Source organism: Helicoverpa zea, chromosome 23 (assembly GCF_022581195.2).
Source record: "Helicoverpa zea isolate HzStark_Cry1AcR chromosome 23, ilHelZeax1.1, whole genome shotgun sequence".
NCBI classification, from domain to species: Eukaryota; Metazoa; Arthropoda; class Insecta; order Lepidoptera; family Noctuidae; genus Helicoverpa; species Helicoverpa zea.
In genome coordinates this window covers 10,223,384-10,240,702 of record NC_061474.1, presented here as the reverse complement: position 1 = coordinate 10,240,702, position 17,319 = coordinate 10,223,384, and the positions used below count along the sequence as shown (strand labels likewise).

Genomic DNA, 17,319 nt, shown 5'->3' with positions numbered 1-17,319 from the left:
AAACATACATCCATACATTCTCACAAACTTTCTCATTTATAATATAAGTATTATAATACAGGGTGTTTGGCGCATGGACCGACACAATTTTTTGGGGGATTCGTGAGGCCATGTACTAGTTTTCACTCATAGACCCAATGTCCTATATGTCACTGTATTCGAGATACGATTTTTTTTGTTTGTTTTTAAAAATTACCGGAACTATCACCTTTAAAACGCTATAACTTTTCAGTCTGTTGTCGAATTTACACCAAATCACTTTCATTGCGTTCTCTGATGTATTATTATTCCAAATAAAACATAAATTCATAGCACTAGATGGAAAAAAAATACTTGTTGAGCTTCCAAAGTCTTAAAAATGAAAAAACGTATGAAAAATGTCAAATTCAAAATTAATTATAAAAAAAAGTAAAAGCTTTTATGAACTTCATTTAATAAAAAAAAAATGCCTACTTAATACCCTTTCCAACGATATGCCACATGGGTGTGAAATCATTAATAATGTCGTCACAAACCTAAAGGTACACATTAACCAGTGCCAGGGTAATGAAAACACAAAAATGTTTTAAAATGTTTTAATTAAATTTAAGTTATAAATTATGTTCAAAATGACTGCCTCTGTTGCGAATGCATGCACGGCATCTTTTTCTAATTTCTACAGTCGTCGTCCTCAGTCGCATTTCTGCTTTCATAATTTCAAAGGCGCAATTTATTCTTTCGATTAAAATTTCTCTTGTGGGTACTTCAGTCGCATACACAATTTCTTTTGCACGGCCCCAGACATAAAAATCCAAGGGCGTCAGGTCTGGTGAACGTGCAGGCCAAGGAATTGGGCCGCCTCTTCCGATCCATGAATTTGGAAAACAGTTGTCCAAATGTTCTCGCACGTCTCGCTGGTAATGTGCTGGACAGCCATCATTTTGGAAAATAATTGGTTCTCCATCTAATACTGGTAATACCAATTCAGGTAAATCTTCGAGTAAAAAATTCAAATAATTTTCTCCGGTCAGGCGCTCTGGTAAGAAATGTGGACCGATCAGGTGTCTTCCAATAACCCCCGCCCAAACGTTTACACTAAACTTAGTTTGAAAGGAACTTTGTCTTTTCTTGCGGGGATTTTGTCTTTTTTGCGCCCAATGGTGAAGGTTGTGGAGATTCACAATTCCCTCGTGATTAAAATTGGATTCATCAGTCCACAAAATTCTTTTTAAAAAATTTGTATCATCTACGTCCGTATGCATCATAAATCGGCAAAAATCGAGCCGTCTCCTGTGATCATCATCTATGAGACCTAGAACAATCCATTAAAGACTGGTAAAAATTCACTTTTTGAATGGCAAAAACTAACATAAATTTAAAAGATAAAATTAGAAAAAATAAAAGTTACTAGGTATTTATTTGAAAAACGAACCAGTAAAGCTACAAGGATATTTGTAAACGTTTAAAATAAGTGTATGGTTAAAACCATTTTAAAATACAAGTTTTTTGGGTGCAAAATTTCAGCACAATAAGGTCGAAGATAACTGGTTCAAAATTTAGTTTTACGATTTCGCCTGATAAAATAAATAAAGTACTTAACGTACCTTGAACAGAAGTGTAGTGATACGCATGCTTTCCATTTTCCCGAAGAACTGACCAAACTTTCCAAACCGACAAGTGAAGTCTTTCAGCTACAACTCGAATACTTGTCGTTGGATCCTCATCAAAAGCTTGCAAAATGCTTTCATCAATTACAACATTATGTTGCCTCACATTAACGCGAGGCTCTTGGAAATTTATGTTTCCAGTCTCCCTCAGACGTCGATAGGTTGTAGCAAACGTCTCGTGGTGTGGTATACGCCGGTTAGGATAACGCTGCTGGTAAATTCTACGCGCTTCACGAGCGTTACAATTAGCGCTGCCATATGCCAACAACATGTCAGCATACTCTTCGTTGCTGAAGTTAGGCATTGTAACAAGCACGGTGAATACACCAACAGTTTAACAGAAAAGTTCAACAAACAAAACTTAACAAAAACAAACTTTAACAAAAAACAACGAAATAGGAAAACGTGAAATACACGGACACTTCCGATAGCAGAGATAGTCAAATCTCGACTAAACAAGGATCACATAACAAACTCCAACCCAATGATAGACAAAGACAAGAGATATTTTTCATGCGTAAGAAAGAGACAGGCAGTTTACCTGCCAATTACCTGCTTACCATTGTTCTATCAAACGGGTTCGTTGTTAGAGACGTTAGAGTGCGTGTTCGTTCCTGCTCTGATTTTGACGACATTATTAATGATTTCACACCCATGTGGCATATCGTTGGAAAGGGTATTAAGTAGGCAATTTTTTTTTATTAAACGAAGTTCATAAAAGCTTTTACTTTTTTTTATAATTAATTTTGAATTTGACATTTTTCATACGTTTTTTCATTTTTAAGAGTTTGGAAGCTCAACAAGTATTTTTTTTCCATCTAGTGCTATGAATTTATGTTTTATTTGGAATAATAATACATCAGAGAACGCAATGAAAGTGATTTGGTGTAAATTCGACAACAGACTGAAAAGTTATAGCGTTTTAAAGGTGATAGTTCCGGTAATTTTTAAAAACAAACAAAAAAAATCGTATCTCGAATACAGTGACATATAGGACATTGGGTCTATGAGTGAAAACTAGTACATGGCCTCACGAATCCCCCAAAAATTTTTGTCGGTCCATGCGCCAAACACCCTGTATAAGTAGGAAGTAGGATAAGTAGGATATATGTGTCAGTTCGCGGTAAAAGGTACCTTATGGGTGTTGGCACTTACGACATTATGTTTTTTTAGTCTAAGCAAGATTGTAGAATTTGTATCTCCAAATGACTTAAGCGCCAAAGTCCATAAGGTACCTTTTTTCCTTTGATTATATATATGTCTAGATGGAGGGTCACCATACATAGGGCTGCCATCTCGAATTTCGCCAAACCCGGACAATCATTAAAAAAACCCAGACATTTGGCGTAAATCGCATTTTTCCCCCGAACGAGTACGATTTTTTTAATACAAATAATACCTAATTTGTAATCCATTTACTATTAACATATACTTAAATTCAATGAGGTACTTCCTTACATGAAAAGTGTCCGGGTTTTCCCCGGACACTTCTTGAAACCCCGCCCGGACGGCCCCCGGACGTCCTCCAAACGAGGACAAATCCGGGGAAACCCGGACGGATGGCAGCCCTAACCATACAATCCCAACAAAGAAGCAGAGACAAAATTGTTATGCATGTGTGCGTGTAGGTGTCATTTTACACTGCGCGTTGACGTAAATAATGATACCAGCTTCTACGATTCTCCCATAAATAATGAAAAAAAATAGACTAATTAAATAAGTTTATATACATAGTGTTATTCGGTTTAACTATAACTTTATAGAAAATTGAACCTTGCTTGGCACTGCTCCTTTTGTAAGTCTTCGGCGCCCTATCTTGTCGACAGTACTCATGTCCTTGCTGCGGAAGTGATCGGAACACACTACGGTATTTTTTTTTGGTGTCCACCTCGCATCTCCGCGGCTTTTTTTTTAATGCAGTCTATCCACTGACTCCTAACAATAGGATTACTTGGAATTCTATTAAAAAATGATGTTACGTTGATGACCATAATTTACTAATCAAATAATAGTAGATAATATTTTGGAGAATCAGAAAATGTCTATCCGAGCAATAAAAATAGAAATTATTTTCTTTGCGCAATGCTTAAAAAAATATCCTTTATACATAACATAAACAGGTGAAGTTGGGAAAATGAAAAACAGAAACTGGCAACACTGATACAATATGGCGTGATTTAGTAAACATAATTACCAAAATCAAATATTTATTTTCTGGGTCAGTCACCGATGATAGGTGATGTTATTGGCACTTATTAGCCTTCCTTTATAATTCCGGCAGACTTTAATTGCACATGTCGTTATTTTATCTCTGTTATTTGTATTTTAGTTAGCGCGCGTAACACGTTTTGACAGTTAAGCGGCACGATCTGTTCTGATTGACGGGAAAGCTCCTGTCGATGAACAGTACATCGACATTTTTTTCCACGCTTGCGCGCACTCGACGCTACATCTAGACATATATATAATCAAAGCTTTTGTCATGAAATGACACATATGTCGGGTGTGTCGTACCTAATCACATTAAATCCTATCACTTATACTGTATTGTATGCTATTCTATGGCGAATTGTAAAAAAAACCTAATCCATTGAGTCGCTTAGCCACAGGAGTCATTTTTCGTTTTAATAGCAGAGATAAAGTTAGGAGTATCGGATGTTTTGACCAGTTGACAGCTGTCAGTTTTCAAGGGAGAATTTTGTTTGTAATGACTGACCCTTATATGGTGTTCTAATTCTCGCACATTTTTATTCTATACTAGCTGTTGCCCGCAACTTCGTCTGCGTGGGCAATATAGAATAGTCAAAATACTACTTATCCCGTAGGTGCATTCTTTCACGTGACAGTATAATTAGGATTAGCACTTAGCAGTCGCATAGATTCATTGATCAAGGTTGTGTTGTGGATGTGACCATTTATCTAAACAAAAGAAGTAAAGTTTGTGACGTTGTGAATATCTCTGGATCTAGTCAGCCAATTTGGAAAATTATTACGTATGGTGCGTAAGTAATTTTCACAGGAAACAGCTATAATCTATGTCGATATGCTTTGAGTCTGACAAAGCTGTCATTTGTACATTTTCTGCAACTGCTGCGACTAATCAGAAGCCAGAAAGTCTGTCAGTCTTACCATGGATATCGTCTTGTGTAGTTGACTGGATTGAAGATAGGTAGTCGCTCCAAGCAAAATATTGGTACTCAAACAGATTCGGTGACTGGAAGCCAACACCAACATAGTTGGGGAATAGCTGGATGGATGATAAAATGAGTCATCATCATCAGCAGGCGCATAGGGTAGGATAGTTTCACTTACCTACTCACTATGGTAAGGCTGACCCTACATTAGGCGTGCGCGATCCTCGGGCGTGTGAGTAGCGCGGGCGTCGCGAGCGCGCTGCGTGAACGTCGCGTTTTGCTGCCCTGCGGCATGTGTGAAGAGTGCAAGCGACGCGCTCGCGGCGAGCACGCGGCGCTCGAGTTGCGTTCTTACCCCTTCGCCCGCTATCCCCGCCGCCCGCTAAACGCCTTAGCAGTTAAACGTCAAGGAGAGCGGCGCGTGCGCGCCGCGAGCGCGCTGCAAATGCCGCAGGGCAGCAAAACGCGACGCTCACGCAACGCGCTCGCGACGCACGCGCGGCGCCCGCGCTACTCACACGCAACGGCAGATCCAGGGGGTAGGTCACAAGGTCATGACCCCCTCCCTGGGCCAGGTTTATAGGACCTAAGAGGGCCAATAATTGAAATGGTTAAACACGATGTTTTATGTTTTTGTTATAATTATAAGATAATTTTTATTCCGAGTGAATAGGTAGATACCTACATAATTACAGGTAGAGTAGTTTTGCTGAAGAATTCGTGCTCGCAACGCTCGCTCTCTATTCTTTATTTACTCTTTATCCGTACCCAAAAGGAGGAAACGGGACCCTATTACTAAGAATCTCATGCAGGGGCGTCTTAACCTATGGTCCAGGGTGTGCGAATAACCCGGGCGCCTCGATATCAGGAGCGCCGCGGGACGCCCCACCACCAGGAAATTTCGAAGAAATTACACCCGTTCGATAAGGAACTTCCACGTTGTATCATGATACTGACAAAAAAGTCGCCTTCGCTTTGTTGGATCATTTTGATTATTTTTAACTTTTAACATCCTCCAACTAAGTGAAAAAATTCCAGCTCGCTACGCTCGCGAGTAAATGACTATGTCTGTGCTGTATTTCTGATTGTTTATTATTTTTATTGACGCACCGAATCAACGAACACAAATGGCACTCGCTCTAATCACGGTTCAAACAAATAATTTAAGAAAGTTCGCGCTCGCTGCGCTCGCGGCTACTTGTTGCTTTACAATGTACTTAATCAGGTGCTTTTGTGTCGTAGGCTCAAAAAATTGATAACTTCATAAGTCAAATATAGCAAAAAAAAATATTAATGGAGTCCTCAAAAACAAAACAGTTTGCGCTTCCGACTGCTTGTTACTTTACAGCGCTTTTTAAAACTTATGAAATTTTTGTGTCTCAAAATTAAAAAATTTGCGCGCTGGCTTCGCTCGCGCTAATTTTTACAATTGCGTTGTCCTGTGTCGACTTTCATAACTTAAATCTGGCCAACAGTTTGAGCCTACAATGATTTGGAAACATTTTTTTATTTATTTTATTTATTTATACACAACCTTACATCTACCCTTACAGGACTTGCCTAATGCGGCAGATGGGTTCTTATTAATTTATTCTAGACTAAACTAAAAACACATATAAAACACATACAAACAAATCAATACAATACAAACACATACATCACAAATCAATACATACAAATTTAACTAGGTTCGTAGCTTACCACCCTAAAAGCGACTACAGTGAAGTCATTCAGCGAGCACGTAAATAAATCCAGCCGGTTGGCTATGGCATTAAGCGCGCGAACGGCGCGCGTCAGCGGCGCTCTCTGCAGCAGGTTGGTGCGCGCACGCGGCACCTCCAGCAGCGGCGGCCTTCGCCGTCGACCCACGTATTCATCCGGTACACAAAACCGAATGTCGCCCAAGATATCAGGATTACATATTTTACCACGTAACACCTTAAATAGATATGAGGCCAGTGCCACTTTAAAATAACCAGTTTAAAATATCCTACCATGCCTATCACAAAAAGTGTCGGGTATAGTAACGGATAACCTGGGTACACCCGATAAAGCTTTAAGTAGAGAAATCTTGCGGACTTATTTTGGATTCTCTCTAACATGAATTTGTACTTGGCCTCACTAGGTCCCCAAACGGCTGCACAGTATTCTAAGTGACTTCTAACCAGAGCATCATAAAGAACTTGTAAAGCCTTCATGTTGTTTTAATCCTTTACCTACCAAAAAAGTGACTTTCGTTCGAACGTTCTTATTTATATTCCTTATAAAGTACTTCGATCAATATGTACTAGGTACTCAACATCTTTCAATAGATAAATAGGTGGCGCTTGGGTGATAATTGCACCCAGGCGCTACACGTGTTCTTGTATTTGTGCTGTATATTTGTTATACAGCAAGAAAGCGTTTTCATCTACTTTTAGTCCTCGAACTGAATAAAAATTTTCGCGCTCGCTTCGCTCGCGCTTTTTGCATCTGTGATTATGTCCAAGAAATCGCGTTCGCGCAGCTCGGACCATTTTCTACATTAAAACACTTTTCTGAACATTCGTAAAAAATTCGAGCTCGCTACGATTGCGCTTATTGTATTTATATTACTACTTTTAATATTAAAAGAAGTATACGCTACAATATAATATTTTTTGTGACTTGGCCACGACTGTGTGACCCCCCGCTGGCGCCGAAGCTGGATCCGCCCTTGCTCACACGCCCGAGGATCGCGCACGCCTAACCTTTGTTTTTGTCTGGCCCTTTGAGTCGCCGGTCCGTTCACACAGACCGGCTCGGAGAGCATCGGCGCGAATTTTTCTTTTCACACGGACCAGGCCCGCCGCTAGCTGTTTGTTCGCCCGCGTGCAAAACTGATTATGCCGCCCTACGACTACATACGTTTTGACAAAAAATATATAAGGGGGGGGAGGGTAGATCCAGGGGGTCCGGACCCTCCCCGCCCATTCATATCCATCTTACTTGTCCAACAGAAAAAAATATGTACATGCACCGCTCTGATTGCCGAAACCCCACCTACTTTTGGATAAATAACTATTGCAATACATAACATACATTACACATAACTTTTTATTTACTTGAAATGTTCAGAGTAACCTAAGCAGTCCTGGGTTAGCCCATAAGCAAACTAAGCAATTGCTTAGGGCATCAATGCAGTGCAATCATTACCCAAGTGGCCCCTATGTATTGAAAGATTGTGATTAACTTAAACTAACGCACTTAAATATCTATAACAATGTTTAAAGTCAGTAAAATATGTTACTTGGTGGGTTTCCCATCGAAAACTTCCAAGGCACATTTCATATGTAAGGAAGCGCGAGCGGAGCGAGCGCGAAAATTTTTTAGTCTAAGGACACAAAACAAATAAAAACCACTGTTAATTAACAAAGCTAAGTCAAAAAGTAAGATATGCACAGAAGTGAAGTGCAAAAGCCGCGAGCGAAGCGAGCGCGATTTTTTCCTTAGTTTTCATGAAGTAAACATATTATCATAAAAAGCCATAACGGACGTGCGCGAAAAATGTTGTTCGGAATTGAATGCCTCAACAATTAAACAAAGATAAAATGCGATATCTGACATGGAGCTGCGAGCGCAGCGAGCGCGAATTTTTTTGGGGATGCAAAGGGTAAAACAGTCAAAATTGATAGGAGACGACCAAAGCTAGGGCGGCTTTTTCTGAAATTTTATTGGTTTAATTTTGCCGCCCCCTAAATAGCATTTGCCCCACGCTACGCCACTGGTTGATCTTAAATCGATTTTAAGAATCTTTAATTTTGAAAATGTCCTTTCAACAGATGTACCTAATTGAAACCGGCAGTGTAAGTAATATTCTTAGCGCTATTGCTGTGTTCGGAAATATTGAAATCAAATCATTGGTAAAAATATATTGTATTTTTTAAATATTACGTGATAACTCGCTAGATTTGCCGCCCCCTAGGACGTGCCGCCCGCGTGCTGTGCACGCGCTGCACGCCCGCTTACGGCGGGCCTGACTTTATCTCTGCTTTACACATGATGTTGTAAATTATAAAAACGAAAAATGACTCTTGTGGTTAAACCACTGAATGGATTAGGTTATTTTTTTTCAATTCACCAAAGAATATCATAAAGTATATGCGATATGATTTAATGTGATTGTGAACGACACACCCGATATGTGTAAGTTTATACCTTGATATGTATTTTCTATTTTATAATTGAGTTGATAAATATCAAACTGCCATAAGTCCACCTACAACAAAATTTGACTTTTTGATTTAGTTCTATTTAACTGCCTCGTTGGTCTAGTTGTCGCAAGTGTGGCTGCTGAGCACGAGGTCTCGGGTTCGATTCCCGAGTCGGGCCGAAATCGCTTTGTGGGTTTTAGAAGACTCACAAAGCAGCCCGAAGCCTGGAAGTTGGTGATTGATTCACCCGTGCATCGGAGAGCACGTAAATGTCGGTCCTGCGCCTGATCTCTTTCCGGTCGTGTCGGATTGCCGTCCCATCGGGCTATGAGAGTGAAGGAATAGGGAGTGCACCTGTGTCTGCGCAAATGCTTGTGCACTATAATATGTCCTGCGCAGTTGGCTAATCTCCTTACATGAGAACAGCCGCCGTAGCCGATAATCGGCTAGGAGGACATCATCATTCACCTTTTAAATTCAAGTTAGATAGCTCACTTCAAAAGCTCAAGTCACAGGCATTGCCTTGAATAAAACGGTTAAATTTGTCAGTTTTTTTCAAATTCTAGTAAGTCCACAAAGACATTATTTCAAATTCTCACATGTCCATTGCGACCAATCACAAAACGTCAAATTTGTCAATATGGCGTCAGTCTTGCCGAAAGTTTTGTGATTGTAGTTGCGCTGCTCGTGTTTTTTTAGAAAATGGAAGGGAATTTAAATCAAATTGATATTGTTGAGCCAGATAAAGCACGTAAAAGAAACAGATTGAAGAGTATAGCGAATAAAGCAAGCAAAACGAAGTTAAAGTAACTAAAATTCTTTTGTGTATAAGTAATTAGTAATACCGAAGAATACATGATGGATGAGGTGTTAGATTTTGTGTAATTTGTGTATGACTTATTTTGTAATAATTATGTATCTATGGAATACATATTTTTTCTATTTGATGTTTATTTTGATTTATTTTATGAACATTGAAATATCCATGTAGTAGGTACCCCTACAATGCTAAATTAAATAAGCTAACTATACTACTTTGAGTTCGGCCCATATTCTACAACAGAGGTTAGTATTTTTCAAACCACTATAAGTCCATATTATAGTCATATCAATATATCATAAGTCCAGTATGGGCATATCAATCGGCAATAAGTCCAAACTATTTTTATCTGTTTCATAGTATCTATGAATGTTATTGCTAAATTGGATCATTAAAATCCTTAGACACAGTCCATAGAACACATTTTATAACACTGTTATTACAATTTTCCATAACACTAATGTGAAACTAAAAACGTTAGTTTCCCAAATTTTGCATGAAGTGGACTTATGGCAGTTTGAAATTTATCAACTCAATAGGCATGATGACAAATTTTTAAATTCCTTTGTATGATGTAGGTATACGTCTATTTTATATGAAAAATTATTAAAGAAAATGTGAAGTTTTTTTTATCAAATAATTGCATTTTTCTCTGTCCACTTTGAATCCAGCGCGAAAACGCTTGTCAGTGTTATGTCGTCACTTGTGACGTCACAACTGAAATTACAAGACGCAAGTAAACAACGCTCGTGCAATAATTAAGTTTTTTGTGTTATTAAATATGAATTCGAAAGGGCATAGGTGTTGTGGGGTCCCCCAGTGTAAGAACTCGTCCAAAACAACTCCTGATAAGTTATTTCTGTACGTTCCTCACAATAAAAAAATACGAAACAAGTGGCTTAAACTTGCAAGGCGAGATTCAAAAGCAATATTGCCCAGGGTACAACTTTATTTTTGTGAAGATCACTTTGATGTAAGTTATTACATAGTTCTCTAGATTCTAGCATAGTTTATAATGTAAATAACTATTTCGAGGTTAGGTTTCATCTCTCATTGTTTTTTAATTAAACTAGTATACTTACATGGAAGTTTTAACATTTCTAAATTCAGCTGAACAAAAATCTTTATTTGATGCCAAAAACTTTCCCAGCATTATGATATCAATTCTAGGCAAATTAGCGCTGTTTGCCTTGATAAATCCGGGCTCCATAACTCGTGTTATAAACAATTAATTAATTAAAAACAAAGATCGCAGTGGAAGTTCACAATAACGAAATGTGACATTCGCGCGCTTTCGCGCGAGTTGTTTTGAGAGATGACGTCACGAGCTCTGATTGGTGTTCAAGATATCATGGCGGATTGCCTTATTTCGTAATTTTATTTTATAAAAATACATATTAATCACATTATTAATAAAGAAAACAATGCGCGTTTTATATTCCAAGCGTCAAGTTTAATTTAATAAATATATTATTTTAATGATTTTTGATTACTGTCATCATGCCTATTGTCGTTTCATAGACATCCATCTGACGCAGGTGTCAAAATCGCTCTGATTATGGATTTGCCATTTTGGGCAATGCAAAGTCTGCAGTGCATTTCAGTGTGGCAAGCTTTTTGTTCGGAAAGTTCTATCTAGTACGTAGTACATATATTTATATCGATGATCGCGAACGAATATCTGCAGACTAATATAACCTGGACATCATCCATCAGTCGAGAGTAGAAAAGTCAACACAAGTATTTTTGCACATGTTAATGGATTTTTATTGGTGACTGTACAATTGATATATATTTCAAAAGAAAACGGGTAGGTAGGTAGAGGTCATAATGAGTTAAAACACACCGTTAATCAGAAATGCAAGTTTATTACTTTAAAAGCATATAGTCTCCACGTTAAAAATCACTGTAGGATCCCTCTCACACATCATTCAAACATCGCAAGAATACCTATTATGTATGAAGTATAATTGCGAACAAGATATAACTTCACGTGAAGGCGGCGCGGCACGAGTCGCCGCGAGAGCGCGCCGCTATACATACATAGCATTATTACAAAATAAACTCTATATATACATCTAGATACAATTCAATATAAATAATTTACCTCGTTCTCTCATTCACAAGCATTGCGTGAAAAGCTGTCATTGCTTATCGTTAACTGAATTGTAGCGGTGTAGTAAAGACACATTACAAAGTGTTCAAGCGTTTCCCCGCGCTAGAGGCGCTTCCCGCCGCCGTGTCGCCGGCATTAGGCGCCACATTCGTATTCAAGTAAAAATTTTGACAAGTTAAAAATATATTAGCCGTAGGGTCGCAGCGACTACTAGCAGGCAATTGACTACATATAATACGAAGCGGCCGGTCGGCGTGCGGAGCAGGCGGCGAGTGGCTCTTACTATTCCTATCTGTAGCGCAAGACAGCCTGTAACGTGGTGATACCTCCATAACGGCCATTGACGTTACGTCACGAAGCTGCAATATGGCCTACCAGGGGTCTGATTCTGCTAATGCCGCGGCCACACATTAGAGATACTTGTACCAACGTAACGTTTTGCGCCCAATGCACCCATGTGTGTACCGGTAGTATGATGGCGCAATGAGCTAGGGCCCGATTCTCCTAATTTTACTTAAGCGACATATTCACATTCGACTGCGATCCAATCACGACTCGATTACGATTGCATACGGTGGCATTCCGATATTTTTTCTTTGAAATAAACGTTTTTATCCTTTTCTGTCATTCAATAATGAATCATTTTGTCTGCAAAGGATTAACGATTGCAATATGATTGTAGAGCAAACTACCGTATAGACCAAAATCACCAAAATAGCAGACTAATCGCAAACCAATCGAATGTCGTTGGAATACGATTGGTCTTATATTAGTAACAGCATGCCCGATATGGTTAAAACTGCTATTGCGATCATATTGCGATTCGATTTCTATTCGATTTTGACATTATTAACTTAGGAGAATCGGGCCCCTGGTCTGTGTCCATTGTTTGGTTACAAAGTTGGAATTGACGCCAATACAGGTATAGAGCAGTAGTTTGATCATTTCAAGTTATAGCCATATTGGACGCAAAGTTGAATCCAATGAGTGGCCAAAGTAACATTAGCAGAATCGAGCCCCTGACGGACTCGATCCTTCGGCAACTTATGTTAAACTTTACTATTTATTAAGTATACATAATTTATGTACAACATTCATGTAGGTCACAAGATATTTAAAAAATAAATAGAATATAACATAATCTGAGACTGTTTTAGCACTTATAACATTTTGTTGTAGTGATTAGTAAGATAGCTATGTTGTGAATGATTGTTGGAAATATAGTATAGTTTGCGCTAAAGCTGCCGAAACATAATGTTAGAGAATTGTGATGTACTATATAGGCTACGTAGACAGCACGTCTACTGCGACTGCGTATGGTAACAAATTAGGCATATCGTATGTAGGTAAGCTATCTACTCTTATGCGTACCTTATTATTTATACATAACAACTCGTACCTAAGCCATCGAAATGCTTAATATAAACAATAAAATACTTTGAATATAATTTTCATCAATGCATGTTGCAACCAAATATAATATCTGTCTAGAATAATATTAAAAACAACGATGTAACTAGAGCGCGGCGCGGGCGCGGTGACGTCACAGCGCTCGTGACGTCACCGCGCTCCGCCGCGGCACTCACACACACACACACACTCGCACGCTCGCTGCGCAGCGCAGAGGCAGACAGCGCAGTGCGCAGCGAGCGGGTATTATGACTTCACTCGTGTTCTGATCAGTAAGCGATGTATTACGATAGAAGCACGCTTCGTCGCAGGCACACACCTCGCTCGCTCGTCCGATACCCACCAAAGCTACACTTATAGCTACCGATGACATAGCGAAGTCGTCGTCTATGTCCCAACTTAAATTCTAAATCAAAATATTTATCTTACATATCATAATATATTTGGTTCTCACTAAATTAAAATGAATACCACGCGCCCACACTAAATCACAATATATAATAATAATATATAGGTATATCTGTATATCTCAGTAATAAACAAGGCAGCGTAAGGAGAGCGCCCCGCGCAACTTAACATTTATATTATTATGTAAACGTTTTAATATCATCTGTATGGTGGAACGGTGTGCGCTCGCACACAATGGCAAATGAAGTCGGTCGGTGTCGGCGGCGGCTCTAGAAGAGTCTCGCGCGGCGCTTGAGCTCGTTGCGGCGCCACTGCGGCAGGCGGTAGAAGTCCTGCCGCCCGATCTGCAGGATGGCCTCGAACTCCGCGTCGGACAGGTGCCGCTGCAACGCGACAAGGAGGGCGGTGAGTCGGCTCGCTCGGTGCAGGGAGTGCAGCACAGTGACACAGCGGTACATACCTCGAGGTTGAGGCGGTCGACGTCGGGCGGCAGGCGGTAGTTGGTGATGAGCAGCAGGTGGTAGGGGTAGAGCTTGGCGGGCTCGTGCAGCAGGTGCGAGGTGGCCATGTTGGGCAGCGAGCGGCGCACGCCGGGGGTGCCGGCGTGTCGCGCGGGGAAGGCCGCGCTGCCGCCGCGCACCGCCACGCCGCCGTCCGTCGTCTGCGCGCCCACAACAACACTCTACACACATGTATACCGACTACTGCTAAAACAGTACGCACATTGCGAAAACATTTTTATGTCTTAACTATCCACACTTAAAGGTTTTCTATCTAATACAATCCTTAATCTCTTTCTTGAACACGCTATCTGAGGGACTACTGATCCGATTTGAAAAATCCGCTTTATTGCAGAACTTTCACGGGGTGCGGGTGAAACCGCTGGCTGAAACTAGTTATAATCACTACATAGTACAAAACAAAGTCGCTTTTTCTGTCCCTATGTCCCTTTGTACGCTTAAATCTTCAAAACTACGCAACCGATTTTTATGCGGCTATTATTAATAGATAGAGTGATTAAAAAGAAAGGTTTATACGTGTAAAAACATACATTAAATAGTGGGATAATACTGTTATCCCGAGCGAAGCCGGAGCGGGTCGCTAGTATATAAAATAGTGACTCTGTCTTTCACGACTATTGATGCAATTTAAATGAAATTTGGTCCACAGATAGTCAGGAGTAGAGCAGGGTGCAGGAAAAAGTTCCATCGAGACAGCAGTTGATGATGTACTCACCACAGCACTTCGATCCACGTCAGTGATGGAGCCGGCAGATACTGAAACACATGAGCGATGAGCATCCAGCAGTACGCAGGCGACACGCTACTCACGGGTGTGTAGAATCTCGATATTGGCGCCCCTCCTCCCAGCCACGAACATTTGTACAGAAGGCCATACAAGCGTTTTCGTGTATAGGAGGCCACTAACGTGAATTAAGGCGGAAACACACTTAGGTACGTGTCGTGTTGTGACGCGCCAGAAGCCTTCGGTTTCATACATTTTATATGGTTAGAGACCTACATATTTGTCTGTCGTGTCGTGTCTCAACACGTGTAGTTAAATGTATGAAACCGATAACTTCAGGCGCTTCACGATACGCCACGACACGTAAGAGTATTTCCGCTTTTACTCTTTCATATCAATTGTGAAATGCCCACATGCGGGAATGGGTTCGGAAACTTAAATGGGTTTGTAGTGACGGGATCATAATTGCCAGGAACGCCGTTCTATAAACAAAGATTACTTGTATTGAGATAGTTCGTTCCTGGCCACATGAGCGTGCCATCATGTACCGCGGCGCTAACATCGAGGTTCTACCTGTCTAAACAAATATTTCTATAAGATGAATTCAACTATCAGCACCTTGTTTTGTATTACTTCTCTCGTAAGAAAAAGGGTAAGTACTATCTTTACTATGATTATTCTTTAAAGCCTTTTATGAGGAATACACAAAAATAGTAATAGCGTAAAAGCAACATAAAAATATATGCAAATCGAAACCTTTTAATACTTTACGTTTACAAATTAAATTAATCCGTGGCAGCAAATAAATGGATATGAGGTAATTTTTGATTCTTCATTCTAAAACTTTCAAAATTGATGATATAACATTGAACAGTGTTGCCATTGTTACTTTTTTTAATGATATCGAGTTAGTTATGATCGGCATGGGAAAACTAAGTGAGCAGTATAGGAATGCGGACAGCCGGCGTGGCATGAGAGGCGCGAGGCGGAGTGAAGCGCTACTTACTGCACAGGTCCGTCCGCACTGCGCGCACAACACACAACCACACGTCAGTTACACGGCGCCGCAGCTCTCACCACAACATATCACTACACCAAGCCCTCGCATGTTCCACACGTATAACTATTTTGAATTACCCGAGTGGACAAAATTGATGTTGGCGAGTTGACGAATAAATCGTTAACATATACATTTGGTTAGCAAGTACTGACTGATGAGTTCCAATAGTTGCACAACATGTATTGTGAAAATAACTATAGTGCATCCATGTGCCCGGCCCAGGGTCTGCAATGGACATAGGACCCTTGGTCTGTGACGTGGACGAGTGAGACTCGATGTTTGTCCACAAGTACTAGCCAATGTATAGGGCTGTTGTAGTGTCAAGTAAACAGGTATTAGTAGAGGTGTGAGGGGTGAGGTTACATAAACATTATCGTAGATAGCCACTGGCGGCCCCAGTGAGCGCTGGCTCCCGCATCACGTGCACGCTGCACGGCGGAGAGGCAGCGCCGCTGCCGCGCACTACTTACTGTCTGACTTGCCGCTGCTGAAGTCCGTGCTATGCGTCTTGTCGCCCATGCCGCTGAATGTGAAGTCTCCCTACGGAACACACACATACACGCCGTCAGACAATCTGAATGGAACATGTGCGCAGCACACCACTACAAGCCTGCACACTCTAACGTGTGTATTACGTGACGTAGTCAGTGGCAAGTGAAGCAAGCAAGTCTCCTAGTAGCTCAAACTGTTGTTCAACGAAGTAAGGAACTTCAAACAAGGAATACTTCAGTGGGGAAGCACGGGTGTGCCTTACGAACTGAACATTATAAATGCAAACCAAATTGTTGCTTTTTAGCCAATACATTACCAATTAACAACGCATTAATTAATGACCAAAACCAAAAAATAACTGAATTTGTGTAGGATTTAAAGAAAGTAGATCGTTAAAAAATATATTTTAACAAAATAATGACTCGTATGTTTTGTGCAGTAGCAGTATATAAATTATAATTCGTATAACAGGTATACATACCCTGTACTCGCAAGGCGTGGCTTCGCGTTAGTGGCAGTTCATCTAATGATCTTCACTTGTCAATTGTGTGGAATGTACAATGTTTTGTTTAAAGGTTGAGGCTTATGTCAGCCATCAAGTGATTTCGATACAACTTTAATAAATCTCTAAGAATCAACACGCAGACGCTTGTTCTCGCCATTCTGTGTAAACTGGCATCTCGTGTCCACCAGAATCGCGGTCACTCCTCGAAACACAAATAGAGAGTTGCTACCTAATTAATAAATGACCTATGTAGTTTATCAGTTGTGTTATCTATCATCCATACACACAAGCTAAAAAATATCTTACCTTGG

General features: G+C 40.2%; 1 protein-coding gene across 5 annotated transcripts in view; it reads right to left on the bottom strand.

Annotated features, from left to right (window-relative positions):
- Positions 1 to 13,723: 13,723 nt before the first annotated feature.
- Positions 13,724 to 17,319, bottom strand: part of LOC124641750 (actin-binding LIM protein 3) — a 63,070-nt gene continuing 59,474 nt past the window's right edge. For 3 of the 5 annotated variants that reach the window (XM_047179926.1, XM_047179922.1, XM_047179923.1), the window contains exons 11-14: positions 16,482 to 16,551; positions 14,943 to 14,983; positions 14,167 to 14,388; positions 13,724 to 14,089 (exon numbers count right to left, since the gene is read on the bottom strand). In XM_047179926.1, the coding sequence (XP_047035882.1) occupies positions 13,976 to 14,089; positions 14,167 to 14,388; positions 14,943 to 14,983; positions 16,482 to 16,551 (447 nt within the window). In that variant the 3' untranslated portion in view covers positions 13,724 to 13,975. The remainder of the gene's footprint in view (positions 14,090 to 14,166; positions 14,389 to 14,942; positions 14,984 to 16,481; positions 16,552 to 17,319) is intronic. The other 2 variants (XM_047179925.1, XM_047179924.1) reach the window with 1 other exon arrangement.